The following is a 26,459-nucleotide window of genomic DNA, read 5'->3' as shown; positions in this document are numbered from 1 at the left end:
TTAATAGTGAATCAACGAAGACGACGGTTCAGTCAGAGACGTTGGTTGCATAGAAAAATAATGGTAGTGAAGTTAGTGAATAACAGGGAGTGAATAATGTCATATGTGTTAAACACAACTTCATAAAATCAAAAGTAACTAGGTAATATTCCCTGGTGCCTGTTTTTGATTGTAATGTTATTCTATGGTATTTCTTGCAGTTCCTTTCTTGTTCTTTGTTTGTTTCTGTGGTTTACCGTAAACATTTGATCGCAGAGTAAAAGAGAACTTATCGCTTCAGTAACAAAATATTATTTGAAAAATTAATGTTATGATTAATGTATAAAAAACCTTTGTGAATTTTAGGAAAGCGGTTTTGCGTTAATGCCAAAAACAATTACCTTTTAGTCAAATCAGTGAAGCAAGCCACTGGAAGGGCAGTATTTGAGGTTACAATGAACAGTAAGAAGATTGTCTTGTCTTCTACATAACTGGAGAATAAACAATGGCTGATCAGAATCAATTTAACGTTAGCAGCAGCAACCACGAACAAGGGGACGGTTCAGCAACTGCAGCGTTGACTAAAATTCATGCAGCGAATCCGAGCCACATTACAACAAAGTCATCTCAACCTGCTTCTCGACAGACAAATCTCCAAAGGATACAACAAAAGAAGCAAGCCGTTTTGGCTTTTCCGTATAGCAAAAAGTTGCTCAAACTAGCAATTTATTCCAAATGTCAAGTAAGTTTTAGATTTTAAGTAACATTTAGATTCTATGACATTTTTAGTTTATATTAATATGTAAAATAGAGATGATTGTATCAATTTTGTATAAGTTTCTGTAAGCACATATTTGTACTAATTATTAGGGTGAAAACTGCAATTGCACAGGATGGAAGAAAACAGAATCTGCTATTCAAGAACTCACATTTTCTGACCCCTGTAGATGTGAACATGCATTAGGTATAAAGAAACAAGAATGTTGCGATAATGATCTACACAGTTTTATTGCAGAGGCGCACATTTCACACTTACGTTGTAAAACAGAAGATGACTTAAATAGATTACTTCGAATGGTTGTGGATATTGATAACATGGGCACTGCAATGAGCCGGGAAGAAAACATGGACACTAAAAAAGTCTACACATATTTGTTTCATGTAAAAATTACTAAATGTACTGCAAAAAACGAAAAACAAAGTTTCAATTTTAGTTACTAAGGAAATGTATCCTCACTCTTGATACTCCAATTGTTGAAAGTTCTCTAGGACAGCCGCCTTTTGAACAACCGTGCATTCACAAGGCAGTAACTAATTTATTGGTGTACAAATTTTCTCATTTGGCACAACAGGAGTGGAAGACAATGTGTGAAGTGGCGCGAATACTTCTTCATTGCTTGAATACGTGGGAATTTCCATCACCGAGTTCTCAGAAACACATTGTCAGTCAAGAAGAAGCCAGCGTTTATAAAATGGAACACACCAGATGGTTGGTGTTTTGCAATGTTCCCACATTTTGTGATTCTCTTAAACATTATGATACAACTATGGTGTTTGGGCGTACTTTGCTTCGAGCCGTTTTCAAGTACATGAAAAAACAAATCATGGATCAATTTAATAGAGAAAGAGATAAAATGCCCCAAGAACGACGGGTAATGTTACTCACTCATTTCCCTCCGTTTTTAAATCAGTTGGATGAAGAAATTTATGCCCAAGATTCGCCTATATGGGATCCTGAATTTAAACACGGCCCTTCTACACATTTTCAACCTTTGCTGGAATCAGGGAAAATAAAAAGTAATTTATTTGATCTTTGTTTCATACTGGAGTCACTATTTTTTTTTTACTTCTGTATGTAGCTAATGCAGTATTAGCCAAAAGAGGATCTAACGAAGTAGATAAATCAATTGCACTTAATGAAAAAGATGGGTTTTTATATGCTTCAAAAACTAGTAGAAGTTGTGAAGGGCAAGGACGAGAAGCCAAGAGAAAAAGACTTGCTCAAGATGAACATTTTGAAGATATTTCAATGGAAACGGTTGCTCAGATTATCGCCACAATTGACGATCCAAATTATATGACTGGTCCAGATGTAAATATATAGAAAGTCATGCTTTCAAAGACTAAACGCTGTGTTTTCAGTTGATTTTTTCGGAAAATGCACCAGCTACAGATGAAGCTCCAAAATTAGAAGAAAAACGCAAAGTTATTGAAATGCACGTCATAGGAAACAGTTTAACTGAAACTGTATCGAAAGAGACGATGTTGTGGTTCATTGGGTTACAAAATGTGTTTTCTCATCAGTTGCCTCGAATGCCAATAGAATACATCACTCAGTTACTGTTTGATCCGTATAGATTTTATTATTGTTCACTTTACTGCATATTAAATTTTTCTTTTTCCAGAAAACACCGTACAATTGCGTTAATAAAGGAAAATCGCCCAATTGGTGGAATCTGTTTTAGGCCATTTGAGACGCAGGGCTTTACGGAAATCGTGTTTTGTGCAGTGACTTTTAGTGAACAAATTAAGGGCTATGGTACGCATCTGATGAATCATTTAAAAGACTATCATATTCGTAAAGGAATCCTGCATTTTTTAACTTTTGCTGATGAAAACGCAATTGGTAATTGGAATACTGAAAATACGCTCAATAATAATTGATTTCTGTTCGTCCAGGATATTTTGAACGGCAAGGATTCTCAAAAGATATCAAATTAAATAGATCCATTTATCAAGGTTATATTAAAGATTATGAGGGGGCGACACTTATGCACTGCGAATTAAACCCAAAAATAATCTATACAGAATTCACCTCAGTAGTTAGGAGACAGAAAAAATTCGTCAAACAGTTAATTTATCAGCAACAACGAAATGTATCAAAAGTTCATCCTGGATTGACCTTCTTCAAAGAAGGTGAAACATTTTTGTTAACATTTGAAATCAAGTTGTTATTGTACTTTGAATTTAAGGAGTGAAAAATATTCCCATAGAATCTATTCCTGGCTTACAGGAAACAGGTTGGAAACCAGCTGCTCGCGCTACCAGGGGCGCTCAACAGTTGGAGGAATCTCAAGATATCGAAATTCTAGCAGACATGTTGAAAAACGTTCTGGTTGCTGTTAAAAATCATGAGGATTCGTGGCCGTTCCGATTACCCGTTGACAAAAATGAGGTGCCCGATTATTATGATCACATTAAATATCCTATGGGTACGGTGGACATTTTTGTTTTCAAAATAAGAATCGTTATTTTATATTTTTTTTCAGATTTAAAAACCATGGCAGAAAGGTTAAAATCCAGATATTACGTTTCTAGACGGCTATTCATTGCAGACATGATGAGAATTTTCAGAAACTGTAAGATTTACAATTCTCCCGAAACCGAGTATTACCAATGTGCTGTCAATTTACAGCAGTATTTTCAAACAAAAATGAAAGAAGTTGGATTGTGGGACAAATAAAAGTTGTTTAAGATAAAAACCAATATATTGTGTTCTACATAATAAACAGTTTTATACAATATTATTACATAATAAAACGAGTATCAATAATAATATAGTAGTAATAAAAATGACTAGCAAAATTCGTACTGCATTATTTCAAATAAACTATAAATTTCACAAAAAACATTTTTGTGAATTTAACAATAGCTGCACTCAAAGATCAATAAAAACAATATCCATCACGAGAAGAAAAAACAAAGAGCTAAACTGGGATCCAACAATACTTTCTCAAGAAATAAAGTAAATAAATAACGTTAGTCGAGAAAAAACAAATACTTCATAACAGATTCATTCAAGTCTCCTAAGATCCACCTAGGTAAATATTTAACAAACGTCGTTACATTAAAATCAAACAGTTCCTTAACTGATATAAAATATTTTCCGCTACATATAACATTCATCCTTGCTTTAAAATACACTAAGGACTTTTAATACACATTCAAATCGTCACGAAGTCGTGCTGAATGAAGGTTTTAGTCAAACGTTAAAAAAAATACACGTACGTTCGATTTACCCTATTTGATCGTGCCATGTGTCATTTATGAAGGCGTTATACTTAAGAGTAATTCGTAGATACTCCGCAACTAGCAAACGTAAATGATGACGAAAAGAAGGCTGTACAGAAGAATTTCCTTACACGCATTAACGATTTCGACGTAACGGGAATTGCAAATTGAAGCGATCGGAAGCTTTAAAGCTACGTGCCCACTTGCCGAAATCAGTTCGAAAAACTGTGGTCGAGTGGATAAGCAAAACTGCGTCTACCCGAGTTCTAAGAGCGACTTTCACAACCCAAACAAGTTTGAAGTGCGATCTGCGAAAAGACCGTTTACATGTTTCATTGTAATAGTATCTCAATTGCAATTATAGACCTCTGAAATATGGAATGCCAAATTAACACAACAAACGGTATAAAATTAAAATCAAAATTCTCGTGCGAGTTACTCTCAAGTGGATACGTAGTTTAACACAATATTGGATGCAAATTTCTTCTCGCCCTGATCAAAAGAATAAAATCGGGGAAGGATGTTGTATGTAAGAAAATTATACCGCGTTCAAATTTTTCCCAACAACGTTTACGGTTGTATTTCCGGGGGAGCTACAAATTGCGCTTGAAAGTTTTATACTAAACTTATGTTAAACAATACTAGTTTTTAATGGCGTAATTTAGAGTCTCACGACTAGAAACGGTACGTAAAAACAAACTACGTGTGCTAAATACTGCACTCATCACTATCATTTGATGATTCTTCCTGATCGGCGTCCAACACTGTGTCAAGATTTTGTGAAAGCAGGTCGTCCTCAGTCCCTTCATCGAATGAGCTGCAATACGAACGATTTAAGCGTTATGCAAGCATGATGCAACAAACTTTTTTTTTGCTAGGTTCAATCATCCACATGTTGCAGCGATAATTAGCATGAGAAATGTAAGCGAATGATGATGTTGGATTAGTAGATGAACTGATATCGTCCAGATCGGTTATTATATTTCCATTTAGATGTTAGACAAAACTTTAAAAATTTTCGTAACGACATTTCAATACCACAATCATGCTACAGCATATGCCGCGACTGTTAGTATCTTTGTAAATCTTAAGCGTTATTGTTCTTACAAAACGATTTCTTACCCTGTCAAAGCCACAATCGTACTCCCTAAATACAAGCAAATATCAATAAAAATTACAACACAAACCGCCAGTACCAAAAATACCCAGTGTTATAGCAAAATGTACAGAGAAAATAATCATTGATACTCACAGACTGTCTTGCTGATCATTTCCGCCTTCTTCCGCTACCAATAATTCATACTCTTCTGCAGCATACCTGTCCCAATCGGACATCTGTAACGCAATACAATCAAACGAAAAAATCAAACCTATAAAGATTTCTAACCTCTTGCCCATCGATATCGTGGTCTCTCTGCGACGCAAACGGGTCTCGTTGCTCGTGGTCCAAATATTTCTCTAGATTAAAGAATGTATCAAAAAAGATCGACGTCATTCTGCATTTCTTTAAGTCACTTAGGGCGATTTTTCCTGGGCACTTGGGCTTAACCATGTCCAACATTTGGCACAGACAGTCCTTAAAATGACAACGTTACAAAAACTGTTCAAAATATCTTTGCGAAAATTTACTTGGAAGGGTAAGGTTTCGATGCCGATGGCTTCCATTCTTTGCATTTGCTCTTCATAAAAGTATTCGAGTTCATACATTGACAAGTAACCGTCACCATCGAGGTCCATGCAACGAAACCAATATTCTATAGCGGTAGGATGTATTTTATCCTCCTCGCTTAGCAGGAACCATACGAATTCCGTGTAGGACATTTTCTCGTCATGCTGTGATCTTTTTTGTCCCCGTGTCACACAACCACTGAATATGCGATCTATAATTCTCGTCGAAAGAGCTAAAAAGAAATAATAGAAACTGATAAGACATCAGCAGGACAAAACTTACCGTGATCGTTATGCCTGGTTAGATCCTGTTTGTCTATGAACAAGTCGTGATCACGATCTAGTTCCCAAAACTTGCAGTAAATCACATAGAAGTGTTCATAACTGAAATAGTGAGTAATTTGATTAATATCTTCTTCTTCCTCCAACAGCTGGATGACGCCCAACAGATTGGATCTTCTGAGTTCTGGAATAGTAATCTTTCCAGACCAAGACCGGTTGACGCAATAATAAATCCTAGCGATAACCGTATGCACGTAACGAGAATGAAATTCCGTAGCTTCCTTAAGAAACGTTAATCCTGGATGAGTTTCAACCACGTCTTGTATCAACGGTATGAAGTCTTCTGGGGCTAACCAATTTCGGCGACCTCGAGTTAAGATATATACAAACCTAGAAGCTGCATCGTGCGAATTGCTAGCCATTCTGCAAGGAGAGATGTTTTAAAAGAGACAAAAACAAACAAAAAATGACTTGCCCCGTCCAGAAGTTGATGAATTGTTCTTGCGTACAACTCCCTTTATCTGCACAGGCCGCCAAATATAAGGGTGTCTTCCAGTATAGAGGCAACTGACACGCCGTGGTGATCGCAGCAAAATGCTCCCTTGTGGCTCGATCACCAATGCTAGCAAAAGTCGACGTCATTTTGCTCTTCACCACATCCAACTGACCTGGAGGGCCTGGTTTGCCGGTTGGAAAATGAAAACGCGGTATATTAACGTTTCTATGAGCACGGATATGCCTTTGAAGGGTGGTATGTTGGAGCGATTGTTGTTTCGGTGGGGCCTGCATTAGAATTTTAACTGACTAGAAATATACCAAAATACACTTAAAAAAAAATCAGTAAGCAAAAATAACTGTGAACACTACATTCATTGTTACAATACGTGGTTACTGTGGTTGCAATTGTTTTATAAAAGTTTATTTAGTTTTAATTATGCTTTTAATTGTCTATACTCATCAAAAATCATAATTTTTGGTACACGATATTTTAAAAAACTACGATAATTTAATATGAAACAAATTGTTCTATTTTGATAGAAATATGTAACTACGCTGTCTAGGGTACCTACCTGAGGTTTCACTAGTTGTGTTGGTGGAGCGCGCACTCTTTTATCCAAAAGCAAATCGCTAGGACATCTTTCGAAAATCAAAACCCTCTCCGCCACCGAACCTCGTGTTAGGAAAGGCCTTATCGGATTCGCAGTTGTCTGTCTTAAATGTTGACGTTGGATGACCGTGAGTTCTGGATGTGGTACTTGCTGCTCCGTTCTCCTCGCGCTCCTTAAGGCCCATTTCGTGTTATTTTCTTTGTCTTGATCTTTGCTCGTGTTGATATTGTGGGACGACCGTTCGTTAACGAGAACTCCGTTTTTGAGGGCGTTAATTAACCTTTTCTCTTCAATTGTCACTTCATCGATGGTCGTTTGCCTGTTGGGTAACGTATTAAATTGCAGTTGTGGTTGATAATCCGTCGACCGCACTTCGGAAGCGGTCTTCTTGACAGCGTCAGTTGTGATGACCCGATTTTTTAAAGGCCATGTTTGTAAGCCGAGAGGATTTGCGTCTTCTGGCAGTGTAAACTCGATCGTTTCGGCGAAACGGGGCTTTGGAGAGATTTGGGGTTTCTGGCTGATGGCTGGTTTTGTCGGGTGAACCTAACATCGCCTTTATTAAAATTTAATAGTAACGAAAACGTAAACTGCTACACTATTATTTGGTTTACAATCTTTAGAATACATTTTTTGTACGTTATAAACGACATTAATTAAAATTTGGAACGTCGCGAATTTTACGCTTTCGCTAGCGAATCCGAATGGTCCATGACTTACTCTTGAAAGTAAGTTAACTGTTAAAAGTGTAATTGTTTAAGTCGTTAAAACAAAACAAACTGAACATCAACTTGTTATACAAAATACATATCGTTTTGATTATCAAAATGGAGTATAACATGCAATAGTGTAATTTCCTCCGTGCCAAATTTATGAGGACCTCGCCCAACATCAATCACATCCTTCGATCGAGTATCGATAATTACTTTAATTAGGGCGGAACCGAAATTTATGGATAATCGTGGTTATGCAGGAAGTGATCACTAATCATCAATCTTCACTAAATTTTGAAAGCAATGCATGCCAATTAAAAACTATATTTAGTTTCGTTGACAACTTAAAAAGAACTACCGCTTTATATTTTGTAATCTCTAACATCACTTTACAACTATGGGTCCGAATATCTAGCTACATATTGTTATCAAGTCATAAAAAACCTCGGTTAACGATCCAAAGAAAGTCCCAAAAAAACACAAGTAATTAATACAGTGTATTCAATTTTTGATTTTTAAATTAACACTCGTACGGCAATGGACTTTTACGTGACTAATTTGCTGTTTTTATAACATTGTACGCTCAATATTCAATTCAAGTTTAGTTGACAGCGCAAAGAGCCCTTGAATAATGCACTCAAAAAAAAAAAAACCACCACTGCGGTATTTCCGTCTTTTTAAAAATGTTTAAATGTGTTGTAGGGCGATGTTGATTAAAAAAAAAAGTGAATATTGTGATCACATATTGTACAGGTAATAAAGTAAGTTTTCATGACCCTACCAAAAATAAAATAGATCCCCATTTCCGTCTATCTGCGTCGATTTTTATTAGACAGATCATCTCCGAAACTACTAGACCGACTGTTAAATTTCATGTGTTTTATCAATATCGTGTAGATGGTAAAACACTAGCCACACTTCGCCTAAACATCCCACCGATAATGTGATGCCATCACTTTAGAATTGTACATAGTATAACTCTTCTATATTTAAATTTTATAAAATAACATATTCCAACACGTGCAGTCTATGAATCCGTCTTGATTTTTTGTCCTAGGCATGCAGATTTTAGGAAAAAAAAAATCTAAATTGTATAACATTACAATTTAACTCGGAAGCTGCAAAACCGAATACTCTGAAATCTTGCAAACACTTTAAGATTATAGTAAGCATGGTAAATGTTACATCAAAATGTTTGTCGTTACTGTATACGTTAGTTATATATCTATACTGTGCTAAAATGTTGACGATCTCACCATAAAATTTTGTAATGGAAAAACTTAGTGGAAACATACGCACAGCATGCTTCTTACCTGTACTTTAACGCTCCACAAATATTTTTATTGCAAGTTATGGGGGTTATCACAAAAAAATCTCAAAACTAAAGTTTATATATAATTTCTTGAAGAAGCAGTTATTTGTTCGACTGTACTTCAGGAGCGAGGGAAGTTCTACCTAACCACCTTGGACCCATTTGTTTTTTTATAATTTAAATTGTCAGTGATGTTTAAATATTTATAACTTAAATATTAAATAATAATAATAATAATAATAAAAAAGGAATACATGCGAACTGACAAAAAACGTTGAACGCGAATTGAGCCACAGATAGAGTATCTTACCTCGCCCGGCGATACACTAATGGGAGACTTTACGCCATCAGAATTAAAATTGTTAGATTTGAGCGTATTTTTCTTATTCGCCTCAGGTTGCGGCGTATTTTTTTCGAATTTTTGAAGAGCGTACTGTATACTTGAAGGCATTGCTTTGTTTCTCGCTGCCAGTCGAGCTTTATCTTCTACGACGAAGTTCTTAACGAGTTTTTCTAAACGATTATTGTCCATTGTAGGAGCCTGAGCCAACAGTTCTATCGAAGGTTTCGCTGGAGGCTGTGGTTTTAACATCGATCTAAAAAAAAGCAATAATAAAGTATACTAATTTCATTTGAGACACACCTGTTAAAACTTTTATGACTTAAGCGGCTTAAGCCAAACCACCCTTATAAGTCAAACTGGCTATTGTAAGCTTTGTGGAACCGAACCGCAAGATTATTACTGTCCATTGTTGGCATAATGTAGCTGTGAACTGAGTTAAGTAATTCAACAGCCAGTTTGACTTATAAGGGTGGTTTGGCTTAAGCCGCTTAAGTCATAAAAGTTTTAACAGGTGTATCTTCAAATGAAGTTACAGTATTTTTAGTTCTCTCGGTAAAAATATGATGGAACAGGATGGTGAAGGCTAACGTAACAGAACATACACAAAAGGCCTTACCCCAATTTAGTTGTGTCTCCGACAGCATGACACGTGATTAATTCTGCCGGAGCTAGACCCCTTGATTTCCAATTTTGATAGATCGCTTCTGCTTGGTCTGAAATTTGTTTAGCTATCGCAGCAATATCATCATCGGGATCTCGTCTTCGGGCTGTTGTGGCCATTTTTTGAACACAAATTGTCATAAAATTATCTTATCTTGAGAAAATTAAAAATTCGAGTGTATCTAAAGGTGCCATCGTGCTGGCATGTATCTTCTATGCTCAGTTAATTACGACGAACTTGACGACCTGTAACAAAAGCAGTGAGTTGAAAATAAAATCAATCGACAGCATTATGCAACAAATTTTGTAAGGTTGAACGTCATTTCCATTGGTCAATAACAATTCATCGATAGATACAGAAAAATATGGCTAAGAAAACATAGGCGATATTACTAATGACGGAAATCGAGTTTATGCTTTGTAATTGTTGTGTTTCTCCATCGACTGAAGAAAAAATTGAAAATAAAAAATATTTAGGCCAAAATATAATTTTTTAAATATTTATTTGTTTTTTTCAACTTTAGCCGCTGCTGTCAGTTTTTGAAGAACACTTGTAGGAACGGTTTTTCCGACAAACTTCGGACGGCAGAACACACTCTATTTCTGAAACGGCGAGGAATGCTGCCAAAGATATCCCCGTACACCGCTCGTATTAAACCATCTCATCATTTGTTTACCGAGACAAAACAAGATCGTGATAGAGAGTTCGCGAATCTACGGTACATAAAAAAGCTAAAAAATTCCACCAGCTTCATTAATCGAAATGGTAAAATATTGTCTTCTAGAGTGGGATGTAGTCACAGTTAAAACTCAGGAATATGCTTACACTCCAGTGATAATTCTTCAACTAACAACGAAAAAAATATCATACATAAAGCACCGTTGCGATTTTTTAAATCTCTCCAGGAAATTCAACGCTGTATAAGATCATTTTTTTAAATTCCCGATGGTTTAGTAAATTGACGACTAGCAGGAAGACAAATGGCACGTCATTGATATGTATCTATCGTGTAAATCGTGTCTTACCTAACTTCTTCATTTCAGAATATTTCCACAGAAAACTTCATCATCCACGTTTTTCTGAAAATAAAAAAATTCAGTCAATACATGCATACCGTGTTATTAAGTTAAATAAAAGCACCCACACAGTTTGTTATTTGTGTAGAAAAGCATATATTACATCATTATTTAACATACTTGTTGTATGATATACTGCAAGTGTGATTTAAATGGACTTAACACTCACATGCGTTCTGACGTTTTGTTTAATTAAACTAAAAAGTAAAAGCAGTTTTGACACGGTGCTTGCGAAATCGGGTTTTTAAATAATTGACAAATAAAGAAATATATGTTTAAATCGATGTGCTAAAATGTATATTTCTTTTATAAAATTCAATGACGAAATAAACATAAAGCTTTCTAGTGAATAATTAAAAAAAAAATGAATTAACATGAATTAGACTCAGGATTCTGATTAACTGTACTCCCTAGGTGCAATGTAACACTTTAAATTTTTTGCACTCTGATTACGAACGATGTAATATCTATCCATACCTTACTCATTTGCATTTTATTGTTGTCCATAAAAGCAACCTACGCAGAGCACTTGACCCAATAATATGATCCCCACCAAAGCAGAGGAACGCAAATCTTGTCAAAGTTTATAACAATTTGTTGCGTCTGACGAACAAGGAACGAGAAATACCGAGGTCACAAAGCAAATTTTTGTGGGCTCCTCACGATGAAGACCGAAAATAAATGTTTCTCTGCGTTAATATAATTTAATGGCTATTTAAGTTTTAATCTGCTCCTAGAATACAGCCCACGTAAAAATTAAATCGACCTATTTGAGCGGTTTACTTAAATTGGTGTACGTTACATTTTGAATATCACGTGCGGAACTCTACCAGAATAAGCGCATCATAACAAAACCACGAGTTAATTCTTGCAGAAAGTAAGTTAAAAAATTAAAGGCAGATTTTGTCTCATCGATGTCCTTGCTCATGTGGTTAAACTCTAGCGCATTTAGTTGGCGGCTGGCACAAAACACCAAAACGATGCGCTCCAACTGCAAGGGGGGGTATAAACCGACATCAACTACTGTTAAATAATGAAAATGCGATGATTGTGCGTATTTATTGTTGAGGTTCCACAGAAAATTGACAGATATTGTAAACATTCTCTGGGAACTCTTCAATATGTTGGGAAGATTAAAATATATATAAATATTGCCCTATTACTTTTTATTAAAAATGTTAAAGAGATAAAAAAATCTTAAATTAAATGATGTGATAATGCACTATTAGTACATCATTTACCTACTTTGGTAAACCATTGTGTGTGATTTTATTACAAAGCGATAGAAACTAGATAGATGTTTTGTACAGCATTCTGATGAATGTTTCTTTTCATATTTTCTTGGTTTGCCGTTTTAGTTTCACGGTTAAAAATATTTCCTTTTTTTTTTTTCAAAACGTACACAGATAACATTTTGTATGTTACACTTCCGTTAACGCAATAAACCCGTGTTTCTACACAAGTCGGCAAGTGCCTCTCGTGAACAAACTGAATATTAGGACATGTTATAATATTTAAACTCGTTGGCTTTCTGATTTTACTACAAGTGAGATCTCTTTCAAATATTTTGTTCATGGTATCAGCCTCCTAAACCTTTAGTCATGTGTCATGTCTCCCGTACATACAACGGGAAAATAACAATCCCATTTCAATTGAATGCGACTTCTCGCCAGTTTTCAAAGTTCAGGAATTGAAATTATTGAATTAGTTAAACTTTAATGACGACGCTCACTGCATTTTTTTATCTATCGGTAGTAGTAGGTATAATTCTACACGGTATAAGGAACAAAAAATATAAACGAGTTTTAAATAATTTCTGATTTGTAAGATTAGCATCCAGCAATCTTGGAATTTCGTACTGTGTGCACTGTTGTACATACATATTTATATATATAGTAAGAAATAAATAAATAAAGTGATTTTCTTCTCATCGACAAAACAAATGCAGATGTGCACAACCGGTAGGTGCAGCGATAACTTCGTCCGTTGCCCTTTTCCGACAAATTTTTTGGCAGCGTTATGACCCAGAGCTTCCAAATATAAATCAACAATGATGTTATGGAGTAAATGCAACAAAAAATATTTACAAATTATACTGCTCGGAAAGAAGACTGTCTACACGTTCTTTCATTTGTTAGCGTCAGAGTTTTGCCTCTTTTTATTGTACGAGGCACATCCAGAATATAGCGGATATACAAAAACTAGTCCCACACCCTGAAAAATGTTTAGCGATAGATGGACATCATGTGAAAAAATTGGTCAATATTTGAGTGTATAAAAATAAATAACTGCTGTTATTTGGATAATTTATTTTTGTATTAAAGCAAAACGAGTAGCACTATTGGGATGCACCTCGTACATAAATATCTTAAAGAATTTCGATAGGTAAATGTTTCGTTTGTTTACTGCGAAAGTTTAAGTGTTAAGGGATAAAAAAATATGTCACCTGTGAACAATCGTCTAAGTAAATTACAATTTGTTATTAAATAAAAAACGTACGTAGGAATACTTTCAAAAACCTACGCCTTGCATGCGCTGCCGTCCCACAAAAGGTAAAGCGGCGCTTCCCACCACAAATAAACGACAAGTCGAGCTGCAAAACATCTGACGACAGAAATAAACGCCTTATCACAATAAACAAGCCACATCCACAACAGGTAACAATATCAAAAACAGAAAGAGCACGTGTTAACACGTCAAATCGATAAACACGACTTCTGCCAGAGTCCAAATTGTGTAAAAAAGCCCCAAATGTAATTAAGATGAAAATAGTATAAAGAGCACGACAGCTTATTTATAGCAGTAAGCTAAAGATATGCACGAATGAGATTTTAGACTCGTCTTTGGATGTTCTTCCGGTGGCAAGTTTTCGGAACGGTAAAGAGTAATATACGGCACATTAGCAAAACTCACTCACCTGCAACGGTGGCCGTCGGTTTTGACGAATTAATCCAAAAGCAAACGACGACTCGACCACGCAAGATGCACACAGACATCCACCGCAACTAGGAACTTCGGGTTTTAAAAGGAAGAATTTGATATAGCACGAAAAGGTAAACACGATTTGCACCAACTTTTCTGGACGGATTGCGCAATTTATGAGAATTTTAGGCTATTGTACGTACGTACGTAAAAGAATTTCAACATGATCGTGATGATCTACAACAGTCACCAACACATCACCACTGCGTGACATCACCGTGCGGCCACACCGTTTAAAACTATCCAGCGTGTTTAATCCGGACACACTAGAGACAGAAGACTACATGCAATAACAATAATAGCACAGATCCATATGATAGGTACATATACAATACATATATAACAACGTGCTATTTTAGAGCCACCTATTGTGGTAACAGACTAAAGAAAACGGCTTTATCGTGAAGTCAGTGACATCTATTAGACATTTAGTAAACTTAAAAGCAATCCAACGGAAAATCAAAAGTTGAGAAGGTCGTGGTTGATGTCCTGGCAACATAGTAGAAAACTACATCACAGTCATCACACTTTTTGCACAGGTGAACGGATGAACGAGTTCAACTCATCGAATTCATATACACCGATAATATACCTCTCTGCCACAAAAATTTCAAAGGAGTCGTGCATTAGTTGGGTAAAACTGGATGATTCAAACAATACTGCAATGTTTTGTATCAATCAGTTGATCATATATATCACAACACGGTATATTCTTAACTGTAGTGTTGAAATTATATTCGCCTCTTGTAAAAAAAATATTTTGCATAAAATATCCTGTGAATTCCCGTATAGTTTGTTTTCCACCAACCGCTGTCGGTTGGCCGACTTGGTTGTACTTGCACGATTAGAAAACCGAAGATAAACGAACGACAAATGTTCAGAGCAGAAAACATAGTTCAGAGCATGGTACAATAAGATATATATTTTAGCCATGGTTCAGAGTATTTTTTAGCAGTGGTTGGTTGCAATGGTTGCATGTTGCACGAAGTGGGTCTGATTAGATTGCTAAATATATATTGGAAGTAGTTGTATAAAAACTCACGATGGAAATTAGCAAAAACAACACTGTGTGCAATTGATGAAATTGTTTGCTAGTGTTGTTTAATTGCAATTTGTATCGAAATCATTTTGTTAATTATATGACGAAGAAAAACGCAAACGTGGTAAAAATGTTTATACATACTTATCATTTCAATATTTACATTCATGTTGATGTTTTTACAAAATAATCTATAAATGTAAATCTAGGGCAGAATGCAATAAATAGAATAATACTATTAATTAAATACTCATCGTGGATTGTAAAAATAAATAAATAAATGACTTTATCAACTAAACGATCGTTGGCAATACGTATTCATTTAAAAATCAGTCACATTCTCTGAAAGTTACAACATATTTTGTGTGCTGTGTATTGGTTTTTGTCCTATAAAATTGTTAACACAAAAAAAAGCAAACGGCACTTCGTAAATTGAACAGGTGTGATAGTAATTTGCTTGAATTCCTAATTTATTCCTATGTCAAAGTGGAAAATTATGTATCATTTTTTTGTATTCAGAAATAATCAAGCTAAACACGAATTAAGTTGCACATTGTTCAGTTTTTTCATATCAGTCCAGTCCATAATGGAGTCTTCGATTTTAAATTTGCGGATACAGCCTTTAAAGTTTTCTTTAATCTTCAGCGTTCCGCTAGGTGCATTACCTGAAATTAAAAACAAAAATTCAAGATTTTGGTACTTGTTTATGTGTTACGTACTCGGCAAACCTCCAACATATAGAGGTGCTTCGATCGCATCAACCATCGATGTGATATCAGATTGTACCCAACTCTTTCTGACTCCGTCAACATTGACGGTTAGTTCTGAACTTGAATAGAGAGCTGTGATGTTATGCCATTCGTTATCGGCAAGAGATGAATCTGAATGTGGACTGTTAGTCACTTGCGAAATAATACCATTGCCCATGTCGATGGTCATCACTACAGCTCCATTTTGGAGTTCAACCGACAAAGCCGGACTATTTCCTAAATTCGATACACTTAGGAGTATTCCGTTCGGTTCGCCGGTTTTAAATTCGAAACTCAGTTCTAAAAATTTGTTCACTTTGAAGGTGTATTCTGTAACAAATCATAAATTGTGAGTGAAAGCAAACGGAAAATTGAAACGATAACGGCACTTACTATAAATGGCAAAAGCGTCGCCGCCAAAGTATGCGCCCTCCTCTACATTCTGGAAGCATTGCCCGATGTTACTATACACAACATTGTTATTGTTTTTAACAACTTGTGCATTCTTGTTGATTTTTAAAGATCGTATACAACCCCGAAATGGATGCAGTTCGTTTTTCTAAAAAAATAAAATTAAGTTGATACGTTATTACGTATACGCAACATATTTATTACCAGTTTTTTATGAACTGGCAAAACGTGGGCGACGCCACCAAAGTACAACTCCCCGTTGAAACTATTCCGCAACAATCTTTCTTTCAGTTTCCATTTTTTATCGACTTTCACGACCAACCTCCATTTTTTCTTGCCGAGAATTTGTTCAACTTGCACGTAGTGCCACATGCCGTCATTAATTTTTACATTTGTTTTCATTACCTTTGTTTTATGGCCTTGAACTTGCAATTTTATATCACCTCCTTGAATTTCCAAAATAGCGTAATAAGTCAAGTTTTTAAAGTGGGACTAGAAGAAAAGGCTTATAATTTTCAAAATTACTTATATAATTATACCTACATTCGAAACAAACAGAACTCCGTTCGGATAGAACGTTCGGAACTGAAATTCCAAAATCAATCTTTTTCCTACGGCGGGATTTTTGATCAAAACAAAACTGTTTGGTTTATCTCCAAACTTAAATGCAAAAGGTTCAGTTCTATAATCAGGCGTAAAATATCTCTCTGTGTTTTGCATTTCTCTTATCGATTCATTTCTTGCAAGAGTTCTATCTCTGCCGATTTCTACATTTTGAAAAGACTGGACGTTCGCAGTATTGAATAAAATAGGCCTAAAAATAAATTAATAATTTTTTATTATCAATAATGCAATATATTGCGTTTAAAAAGTAAAATTGTATTCATCGGACAAAACAATGTACTTTATTTATGATCATTATCTGACTTTATAAGTCATGTACTGGATAGTGAAACGACTTTGATGCAGAGGGCTTTCATACGGAATTCAAATTTGAAATATAGTGAACCAAGAGCTATAAGGTTATATGGCCATCATAAAATCATCCCATTGTGTCGAAGTTAAGTTGTTTACAATAGAAAAGGTTTTAGGGTCGTAAATAACGAGTCCACTACAGCTCGACCGGCTCTTGCGGTTTCGTTCAGGGGCGGCTTTCACTAAATATGAAAATCCACCACTCCACTATTTCTTTGCTACCTGCAGCCGCTGAGGGTTCCGAAATAACCACTCGCTTTGAAAGCCGGCCCTGTTAAATATGAGCAAGAAATGTTTAGAAGATGATTTATTGGCAACCGGTAAGCTTAGTGTGAACCACACAAAGGGGGTATTTATTTGCGGTCAACTATTTTATGATGGCCATATAACCTTATACCTCTTGGTTCACTATAAAAACAAACATTTATTTCTGTGACGCGCTACACCATGGGAATCTTACCTGTCACCAACAAAAATATCCCCAATATTTCCTATAAAACTGGAGTAATTTTTATTCGTACTGTGGTCACCTAGGTATACACTGTTTTCCTCGCGTAAAATATTCGAAATAGACCAATCTTTGTAAACGCCATTCACTGTAACGCTAGTTTTATTAAAGTAAATAAAATTGTGCGCGTTGGGATGAATGGAAGTAAAATTCACAACTTTTCCATTTTGTCGGAAGAATAAGTTTGAATTTTGCAAGTAAACGTCTAAAATATCATTTACATTCATTACAAAATTATTGTGAATATTAACGGGTTTAATCGTGAAACCCATTTCTTGTTCATCCGCATTAAATTTAAGATTTACATGACCGTTCCCAGGAAACCAAGTTTTGTCAAATTCCAACTAAAAAAAGCAGTCTTGAAATATTTAAATCTCTCAAAAGTCTTATTTACTTTCTCGTGTCTCGGTTCAACGCCTGCCGATAACGTATTTTGACTCTTGACTTCTAGCTTATTATTTGATTCCGCCACTTTCAAATTTCCCAAAAATGACGTAGTATTAATAGGAACGCAACTTGCGTTAGTTATGCTTGAAATCCCTCCTACGAAAATCGCCGATTTCCTTATTTTATATACATTCTCCCTCGTTAAACGGTTAGTCTTTTCCTTTTTTCCCGGCTCTTTTGGAATGAGCACATTAAGGGAATACGTTTGTCGATTTGCGTCAGAGTCATAGATCAACGATATGTCAACCTTCGTGTCTGTACCAGTGTTGTGTTTTTGAAAAGATCTTAACGTTATGTTGTCACCATTCACGTGTCTCACGCTCAGTTCTAAGAAACCATTCTTTAGATTAAGGGCCACAAATGAGCAGGAGTTCTGGCGGTCTTGCGCCAAAAATAACAAACTGTTCTCGTCAAAACTCGCGAAGGAGATCTTGAAAGTCAGTTCTGTACGACTTAACTTTGAAAAATCCAGATCCTTCTCTAATACTTCTCTATAGCCGTTGCCATTGAAAAATACATCTACTAAACCATCGTTGTTCGCGGTGGTTCTGAAACAAGAAACTGCTACGTGACAGTAATTAGTGATGATAAAAATTCTGCTACCTATAACATCCAGAACAATTGTCTTGAGTACCCGTGACGGGATGAAACTTCCATAAACCTATCGTCTGCCCGTTTATCTTGATTTTCCGTAGACACGCTTCCTTGGAAGTTTCGTTCAGGTTACCCACTTGTAACGGATACTTACTGTCGATCCTAAACGGTCTATCCGTCGTTATCTCTTTAGTTTCTTCTCCTACAATTCGGATTTTCGAAGCGACTCTAAAACGAAGCGAAATATTTAAAATTGTGTTTTATTATTATTTGCGATAACGTACTTTGTAAGCGAAATAGTGTTGTTTGCGGCCACATGAACCTCTTGATTTTTCCATTCAACCACTATGCTATTATTTTTGTAACGAATTTTTAGTTCTTCGTGATCAGAATTCTTCAAGTAAAAAAGCAAGCAAGAATCACATTTGAAACTGATTTCTAGATATCTCAAGATGTCATCGTTTAATTTATAAAATCGTTGGCATTTTGTTATATTAACACCATATTCAATCTGAAAATAGGAACACAACATGAAAGGATACAGATTATTTTAGTTTTTACCCCTTCGACTCTTTCATTTGCGTACTGAATAACATTACTTAATTGTTTAATTTGAACGTGTAATTCCTTCGTACTGTTCTTGTTTAAATTAGTAACGTTGTCCAATCGAGTAAAGCTAGAAGTATCTAAAATGTCCAGCTCTCTTCGAGTTTCGTTGATTCTTGCTTTAAGGTTCTTAACCTCTGAAAAATTTGGAAAATGCAATAAACTTCCTACACGATGATACCTTGACTGCTTACCAGATCCCGACAATAGCTGTAAATAATTTACGAATGTTTTGTTCAAGTCATATTGAAAAGTAATATTTAGATCACGTAGTCGGTTTTCAATAGACATGATTACCGAAGAAATGTTTCGCGCATTGTCTTCAGCTTTCTTTAATTCGGTTATTTTCTTAGAGTGCTCATTGATGTTTCTGAGGATGTTACGCAGGTATAGATTCAAATCATTGTTACTTTTCCCATTCATTAAAATGTTGTGTTTCAGGTTTTCCAACTGGTCGCTGCTGTTCTTGAAATCTACAAATTTGATGTCAAAAAAAAAAAATCGACCTGTATTTTTATATACCTTCAGTGAGGTTTTCTAAGTTAATAACTCTTTTCTGAATTCGATCGGAAAACGCTTTCGCAAGATCAGTTTGGACTAGTAAAGAATCTTGGTCTGACGGATAGAGCTCATGGAGAGCTTGAAGTGTAATATTTCCTGCCCTTTCTGCTTCTTTTCGAGCACGCTCTACTCCCTTGACAATGGTATCGTAGGCGCTACTAGCGTCAATCTTGGTCCACTCGTCGGGAGTGAAGTTAAATATATCTTTGTAAGTTTTTATTTTGTTTTGCAAATCTCTGACATGCTCGCGAACTGTCGACAACGTGCCGTAGACTTCGTCCAGATCGTTTTTGTCAAGATCCATTGCCACATTCTCGAGATCTACTTCAGATAACAAGTTGTGAATTTTATTCGCGTCTTTTAATACAGCGTTAGTTGCACTTATTCTGCTCAAAAGATCTGTAAGATTTTCCCTGATTATTTCCTCTGTCGTATCCAGTTTTATAATCTTGTGTCTCAAGATCTCGATTTGCTGCGAGTTTTTTTTATTTTTCATTTTCGTAAGGCTGTTAGTTGAATCAATGCGTTTTAGTTCGTCATTTAGTTGCGCAATTTTTGTCTTCAGATCACCTATCTTCGTTTTAATTTTGGCAGAATCTGGCCCACCTTTGTAAATCACATTAACATCCGCATTAAATCTTTGACACTTGTCAAAGAAATTTTGGTAAGAGTGAGTCGTCTTGGTTTCATTTGCAATGCTGATGATGTCATTTAATAATTCGTTGGCTTCGTGCAAAGCTTCGTTTACGTCGATCTGTGATTTGCCGAATTTATCGATATTTTGGATCAAATCGTCGACAGCGTTTTCCAAATTTTTAACGACGTTCGAGTTGTTGAGAGCTTCTGATTGTAACTTATCAATCAGTTGTGTTTGCATATTTAAGTTTTTATTTTGCTGAAGTAAACCATCCTTCATGATTCGAATGCGTCCTTCGATTCCTGAAATATTCGCTTTTTGAATGAAGTTTTGAGCTTTTTGCACATCGTTAAAATTATCATTCAACAAATCGTATCGACTGACGGTGGCATTCAAAAAAGCCCAGGGCGGTCCCAAACCGTCTTTAAAAAGGTCGAGGGTGTTCTTGAGACTTTCGGAGAGATCATCTAAAGTGTAGAACAGTATTTGTGTACATTCGTCGCAAGCTAAAACAACAGAAATGAAGATTTTCGTTAAAAATGGTTACGAAAGCTCACGAATGCATATGCCGTCTTGTATAATTTCTCTAGGACTTGAACATTTGGAACACTTTTCTCCAGCAAAACCGGGTTTGCAACGGCAAGTTCCGGTCGATTTTTCACAACGTAAAGTTTCACTGCCATAAGGATTACAATTACATGGACTACACGAACCACCACTATCTTCAGGAATTCCCCAATATGTATCGTCACATTTGTTGCAGTTCTTCCCAGAATAGCCAACTTTGCAAGAACAGTTAAACTGCTTGCTTCGTTGTCCAAAAACAGTACAGTTGTGGGCAAAATTCTGTCGTTCGGAAGGACATAAGCAAGGCGAGCAGTTGTTTAAATAGTCCTTGTAGTAACCTTCCGCACACGAATCGCACTGAGGTCCTGTTGTAAAATTCTGACAATTCTGAAAGATTTACGTTAGAAATGTAATGTATTTTGGAGAAAGGAATTACCAAACAATGACCCGTTTCCCTCTCGCAATCGTTGGACCTGCTGTTGCATTGACATCTCTTTGCCACCCCTAAAATTCTGTCTACGAAATTATATTTCGATTCGGACTCGTTCGGGAAGTGTCTGTAGAAACCCTTGTTCGGGTCTTGACATGACGATGAAGTGTATTCTTCTGGACAAGTGCAGTTTTCGACGGTCTTGGCCTGAGGTATACCCATCATTGTCGACATTTTATCTAGGAGGATTTCACTAAATCTGAAATAATCATTGTAAGAAACGCCCTTAGAAGTTGGCAAGCTCGTAATATTTCTCACAGCAAATTGGATTCTCTCGCCCGAGATTCGATTTGAATTTTAGACACGTTTTGTAAAACGACCATCAGGCAGGTCCTTGTCAACTGTTGTAGGCAATCTCTCGGAATTTCAACTGGAGGAGACCGATATTCGTATTTCAGTTTCCAGTATGTTTCTGTTAATTTTATGTCTCCCCCGCGGTCCGTTACACTTTCCAACGTGATGTTGTTGCCAGTTAGATATACAGAACTTCGCGGTGAATTTGAGGAAATCCGTAAGTACCCTCCATACGATTGAATGAGATCACCAGTAAATTTTGTGGGAAGAATCCAACAGTTTCTTCCATTCACCTAAATTGTTGCTCCTGGTATCAACGGTCGATCACAAAGTTTTGGACTTACGCATTCGTAGGGTTCTATTTTTCTAACATTGGTTGTTCTGATTTGGTTCCATGCACGATTAGACGCGGAACACGTGGTCGATCTGTTTGAACAAAAACAGGATATACATCCTTGAGGATGATCTGCGTCTATTCCGAAGGTTCCTTTCTTACATTTATCGCAATTCCAGCCTTCAACATTCAACTACGACAAAAAGCAGAAAATTCATATAGGTATTTCTCAAGTGATAATTGGGAAATCATACCTTACATCTACATCCTTTCAACGAACACTTACAAACACCGTGACTGCAGTCTTCCGGTAAAGTACCTGGCACAGAACATTTACACGTTCGGCAGTTTGGGTAGTCGTAGTAACCAAATGAACATTTGTCGCACTTTTCGCCTTCAAATCCAAGTTTGCAGGTACATCTGCCAGTTACGTTGTGACATTGCGATGTCGAGCGTCCGGGACTTGAACACCCACAAGGCTGCAATAGGTATTACTATTCAAATAAAAAAAGCCTTGCAAGCAAGAACGATGAGGTGTATTAGAAACTGTCTTTCTCAAAAATTCGTGTAAAACTGCATGCGTAGTACTCTTATCAGAAGAATTCAAAACTGTACGTGCAAAACGGCAAACTAAATAGTTTTGGCTAATTCAAACTGTTCGCACAACAATAACAAATTTTACTTATAATTATTTCCTTAGATAATAGGTAAAATGTTTGTAGTTGTAGGCCTGATTTAAGCTGTGTTTAAATTGGCTGTTAAAATTTTACGGTCCTAAGTCAAAAATAGTCCAATACCGATTTTTGTTCTGTAATATTCAAAAATATATTTTTGTTCTACACTTTATTTGCATAAACTTCTACCGGAATCACTGTTTCTGCTAAGTATAGATGTTTACTTACTTTACATCCTATTCCTGGTTCATGTCCCCAAGCGTTTGCGACGCACAGTTCGCATTTTCGTCCTACACTTAAATTAGGGCAAACACATTTTCCATTTTCGGGATGACAAATGTGGCCTTCTTTTTCACAAGGATCGCATGCTGTAAAAGCAGCTTTGGTGGAAGCCTCGACAAAATTATACATACATTTCGTACCTTTACATCCTGCCGTTACATTGCCGTAATGTTTCTCTTGACAGGAGTCGCATTTTTGTCCTGTCACTCCAAGTTTACAGTGACAAGCGCCCGTTTCTGCATCACAGTTTCTGCTTGTGGAACCGTTGCTATTGCAATTACATGGCGCGCACACGGATTTTAACTTATAATATCCAACCTTGGAATATGTGACGATAAGTACATTAATAATACATAATCATATACTGAGTAAGTAAAAGAACACCAAGAAGGAATCATGGAAAGACTTTTTTTCTTAAAACTACTGGACAGATAACATTAAATCATATAATATACTATTAAGACAACTCTTAGCTTGTAAATAAAATTTGATTACAAAATCATGATTCCTTGTTGCTGTTCTTTTATTTTTGTCACTCCATATTATAATAATATTGTTTTTAAATGTTGTAGAAGCTTACCTCGCACCGATCGCATTTAGCACCTTCATAATGTGGTTTACAAATACATTTTCCTGTATTTTGATCACAGGCTTGAATTTTCGAACCTTGTTTATCGCAGTTGCATTCTAAAAGGGAAAATAATTTTTATAACGATGCTTCCTATGTTTTTACTTAGTTGGTCAATTCTAAAAGATGGTATGCACGGCCGACTGTTTTTAGTGCGGTACTTAATAAAAAACACGAACAAAAAAATTGGTCCAAAGTTATTTCACCAGAACTTCCTTCGCTCCTAAAATACAATAAAACAAATCCAACTTTTTCGAAAAAGCATACAATTTGATTATGCGAATTTTATTTTTTCTTAATGAGAACCCTTATAAGTTAAAATAAAGATATGTATGTAATGTTAAAGTAAACGTAAAGAAGCGTGCTAAGCGTACGTACGTTTCAAATGAATTTTCCCTTAACAAAATTTTGTGATGACGTAGGATAAGTGCAGGGTAATAATGATAACAGTAATATATTCCCAATATCCACAATGATACATAATAATATGTCCTTGCCAAAAAGTTGATGACGTCATCACAACATTTATTACGAGGAACTTGTTTGAAAGTTTAAGAATCCCCACATATCTTTATTTTAATTTATACAGGTTACCACACAAAAATAATTAAAATTAGCAACGTCAAATTTTATAGCTTATCTAAGAAATTGGATTTGTGGGAACTTTTGTCGAAATAACTTTGGATTATTTTTTTTATGTTTTAGAATTTCGCACCTCTAACGACGAAAATATACCCCTCTTAATATTTAATTAACTGCCACTGGCGCACAACTATCTTTATTCAAACTGAAGGTCGAAATTATAATCTTTCGAAGAAAACGTGTAGCAGGTATTATCCTTCTATTCATTTTGCTTGATGTATTATTTTGAAAGACTAGGCAACATGATGTATATATAATATATATTGTGTTGATTGCCGCCTATATAACTGTTTGTTACATGTATTCCGACCTTGCTTTGGTCATTCTATTCAACCCACATTCCAAGTGAATTCTGACAATTTGATTCAAACGAAAGTCGACAGAAAAAATTCAATAATTGCCGGTTGTTAAAACGGCTTTACAGAAATAAAAAATAAGTGCAGCATTTCTCATCGCGCTCTCAAATTTGAGATAATGGACGCCTTTTACCGTCCCGAAATGGAAAATAATGCCGTTACATACCTTTAATAAACGCTATGGTTACACCTCTTCAGAAATTTACTAAAAAGAAATTTAAAATTGTAAATCTGAAAAAAAAAAATGAAAATCTTATTAGTTTTATTTCTGGAAAAGGCAGTTTATAACAACCTAGATGTCTTTGTACATTGACATTATCTTCGAGCTGAAAGCTATCAACAAATTCTAGTTCTTCCATTAATAGATTTTTGGGATAGTTAAGACGATTCTGTTGTTACATAAATAATAATATATCGTAAATACCGTGTGAATTTTATTTACAGTTGATAAGAAATTTAGGTCGACACAGAACCTTGATTGTGATGAAATGTACACATAAATATAAAAAATCATGTATACTGTAACCATATAGAGCGTCAACAAAATTTCCAAGTGTGAATGGTGTGTAAATAACTGATAGTGGCTCGTTTTTATGCCCACACTTAATGTAGTCTTTAGTCAAGTATTTCTCTTGTGGGAGAACTCGTTATTAAATTATAACTATAGATAGTAGCTACCTAATGCTTTCGTAACTGTTATCAAAACCATCCTAGGAACAAACATGTAAATTTTCGGATAGAACAAAATAATCTTTTAACACAAAAATTACTAGGACTATTAATTAATATTCAATCTAAATGCAACTTTTCTTTGCATATTATTACTTTCATGAATCATCGAATTTTCCTTTTTTGTTTTTATGGGAAATGAAATAATTTTATGTCAGTTTCGTTAGTTTGCCATTTCTGCGCTGTTCAAGTTATTAGATTTTATTTACATTCTGAAGCAACTTTTAACATTAATTTTTTTGTGTGGCCATGTGGTTAACGTTTTCCAAAGCTATGAATGTCACGTACGTTTTTTTTTTCAGAATAAGTAAGCTTTTTTTTCTAATTCGATGAATCACCCATTAATTAACACCAATTAAAACTGTTTTGTTGTGTCATTCAATATTGTGACAAGACAGAAATATACGATTTTGTTATCTTTTTCTCTAATTTTATTTAATTTTTCGAATTATTTACGGGGAGACAGTTATACTTTAAAAAATTGAGAGATTCGTCGATTTATGCATACAGTAAAAAATTTCGTCAATGAAATTTCAGCATTGAGAGACGTACATGTATTTACTTAACACGTAAGAATCAAACATTTTCTACTACGTACACGTTTAATCAACTAAATTGTGTTGCTCGAAAAATATAGCATTAACTCTAATATAAAATTAGAATTATTTTTTAATTAAAATGTTATCGTACACCATAAAATCCACCACTTTTAATGGCGATATTTCTGTAACAAAGCGACTTTTCTGAAATAACAAAAACCGTTTTAATTCGTTTTTACAAATGTAAGTTACGAAAGTACG

General features: G+C 35.4%; 3 protein-coding genes across 7 annotated transcripts in view; 1 reads left to right on the top strand and 2 right to left on the bottom strand.

Moving 5' to 3' along the window:
• Positions 1–25: 25 nt before the first annotated feature.
• On the top strand, positions 26–3,564 carry LOC135144069 (histone acetyltransferase KAT2A). 2 transcript variants are annotated; one of them, XM_064076039.1, is made up of 11 exons: positions 26–142; positions 201–721; positions 850–943; positions 995–1,140; positions 1,194–1,776; positions 1,839–2,071; positions 2,122–2,330; positions 2,385–2,605; positions 2,659–2,895; positions 2,952–3,191; positions 3,249–3,564. In XM_064076039.1, exons 2-11 carry the CDS (start codon positions 485–487, stop codon positions 3,440–3,442), a joined length of 2,394 nt encoding a protein of 797 aa, XP_063932109.1. In that variant the 5' UTR covers positions 26–142; positions 201–484; the 3' UTR covers positions 3,443–3,564. The 2 variants fall into 2 exon arrangements, with proteins under 2 accessions (XP_063932109.1, XP_063932110.1); XM_064076040.1 differs by lacking the exon at positions 26–142 and having other exon boundaries at positions 163–721.
• Positions 3,565–4,440: 876 nt separating this feature from the next.
• LOC135144068 (serine/threonine-protein phosphatase 2A regulatory subunit B'' subunit beta) lies at positions 4,441–14,484 on the bottom strand. Of its 4 annotated transcripts, XM_064076038.1 has the most exons (12): positions 14,072–14,484; positions 11,104–11,157; positions 10,034–10,323; positions 9,385–9,670; positions 7,011–7,595; positions 6,416–6,744; positions 5,942–6,363; positions 5,620–5,891; positions 5,378–5,566; positions 5,243–5,325; positions 5,113–5,137; positions 4,700–4,807 (listed from the first exon to the last, which is right to left on the bottom strand). In XM_064076038.1, exons 3-12 carry the CDS (start codon positions 10,216–10,218, stop codon positions 4,796–4,798), a joined length of 2,388 nt encoding a protein of 795 aa, XP_063932108.1. In that variant the 5' UTR covers positions 10,219–10,323; positions 11,104–11,157; positions 14,072–14,484; the 3' UTR covers positions 4,700–4,795. The 4 variants fall into 4 exon arrangements, with proteins under 4 accessions (XP_063932105.1, XP_063932107.1, XP_063932106.1 ...); XM_064076035.1 differs by lacking the exon at positions 5,113–5,137 and having other exon boundaries at positions 4,441–4,807; XM_064076037.1 differs by lacking the exon at positions 5,113–5,137 and having other exon boundaries at positions 4,441–4,807; positions 6,416–6,723; positions 14,072–14,483.
• An 811-nt stretch (positions 14,485–15,295) lies between these two features.
• Positions 15,296–26,459, bottom strand: part of Wb (wing blister) — a 29,797-nt gene continuing 18,633 nt past the window's right edge. The window contains exons 12-31 of the mRNA XM_064076045.1: positions 23,885–23,991; positions 23,445–23,622; positions 23,251–23,390; positions 22,603–22,827; positions 22,359–22,541; positions 21,979–22,307; positions 21,667–21,919; positions 21,221–21,617; positions 19,988–21,169; positions 19,660–19,938; positions 19,421–19,602; positions 19,144–19,370; positions 18,869–19,087; positions 18,213–18,813; positions 17,771–18,162; positions 16,879–17,149; positions 16,540–16,827; positions 16,318–16,483; positions 15,895–16,254; positions 15,296–15,840 (exon numbers count right to left, since the gene is read on the bottom strand). Coding sequence (XP_063932115.1) covers positions 15,701–15,840; positions 15,895–16,254; positions 16,318–16,483; positions 16,540–16,827; positions 16,879–17,149; positions 17,771–18,162; positions 18,213–18,813; positions 18,869–19,087; positions 19,144–19,370; positions 19,421–19,602; positions 19,660–19,938; positions 19,988–21,169; positions 21,221–21,617; positions 21,667–21,919; positions 21,979–22,307; positions 22,359–22,541; positions 22,603–22,827; positions 23,251–23,390; positions 23,445–23,622; positions 23,885–23,991 — 6,119 coding nt within the window. The 3' untranslated portion in view covers positions 15,296–15,700. The remainder of the gene's footprint in view (positions 15,841–15,894; positions 16,255–16,317; positions 16,484–16,539; positions 16,828–16,878; positions 17,150–17,770; positions 18,163–18,212; positions 18,814–18,868; positions 19,088–19,143; positions 19,371–19,420; positions 19,603–19,659; positions 19,939–19,987; positions 21,170–21,220; positions 21,618–21,666; positions 21,920–21,978; positions 22,308–22,358; positions 22,542–22,602; positions 22,828–23,250; positions 23,391–23,444; positions 23,623–23,884; positions 23,992–26,459) is intronic.

This window comes from Zophobas morio, unplaced genomic scaffold, assembly GCF_036711695.1.
Source record: "Zophobas morio isolate AGI-343-1 ecotype UQ-CSIRO unplaced genomic scaffold, CSIRO_AGI_Zmor_V1 ptg000081l, whole genome shotgun sequence".
Taxonomy (NCBI): Eukaryota; Metazoa; Arthropoda; class Insecta; order Coleoptera; family Tenebrionidae; genus Zophobas; species Zophobas morio.
Note: the sequence above shows the minus strand (reverse complement) of the source record. Positions and strands in the feature narration are given on the sequence as shown.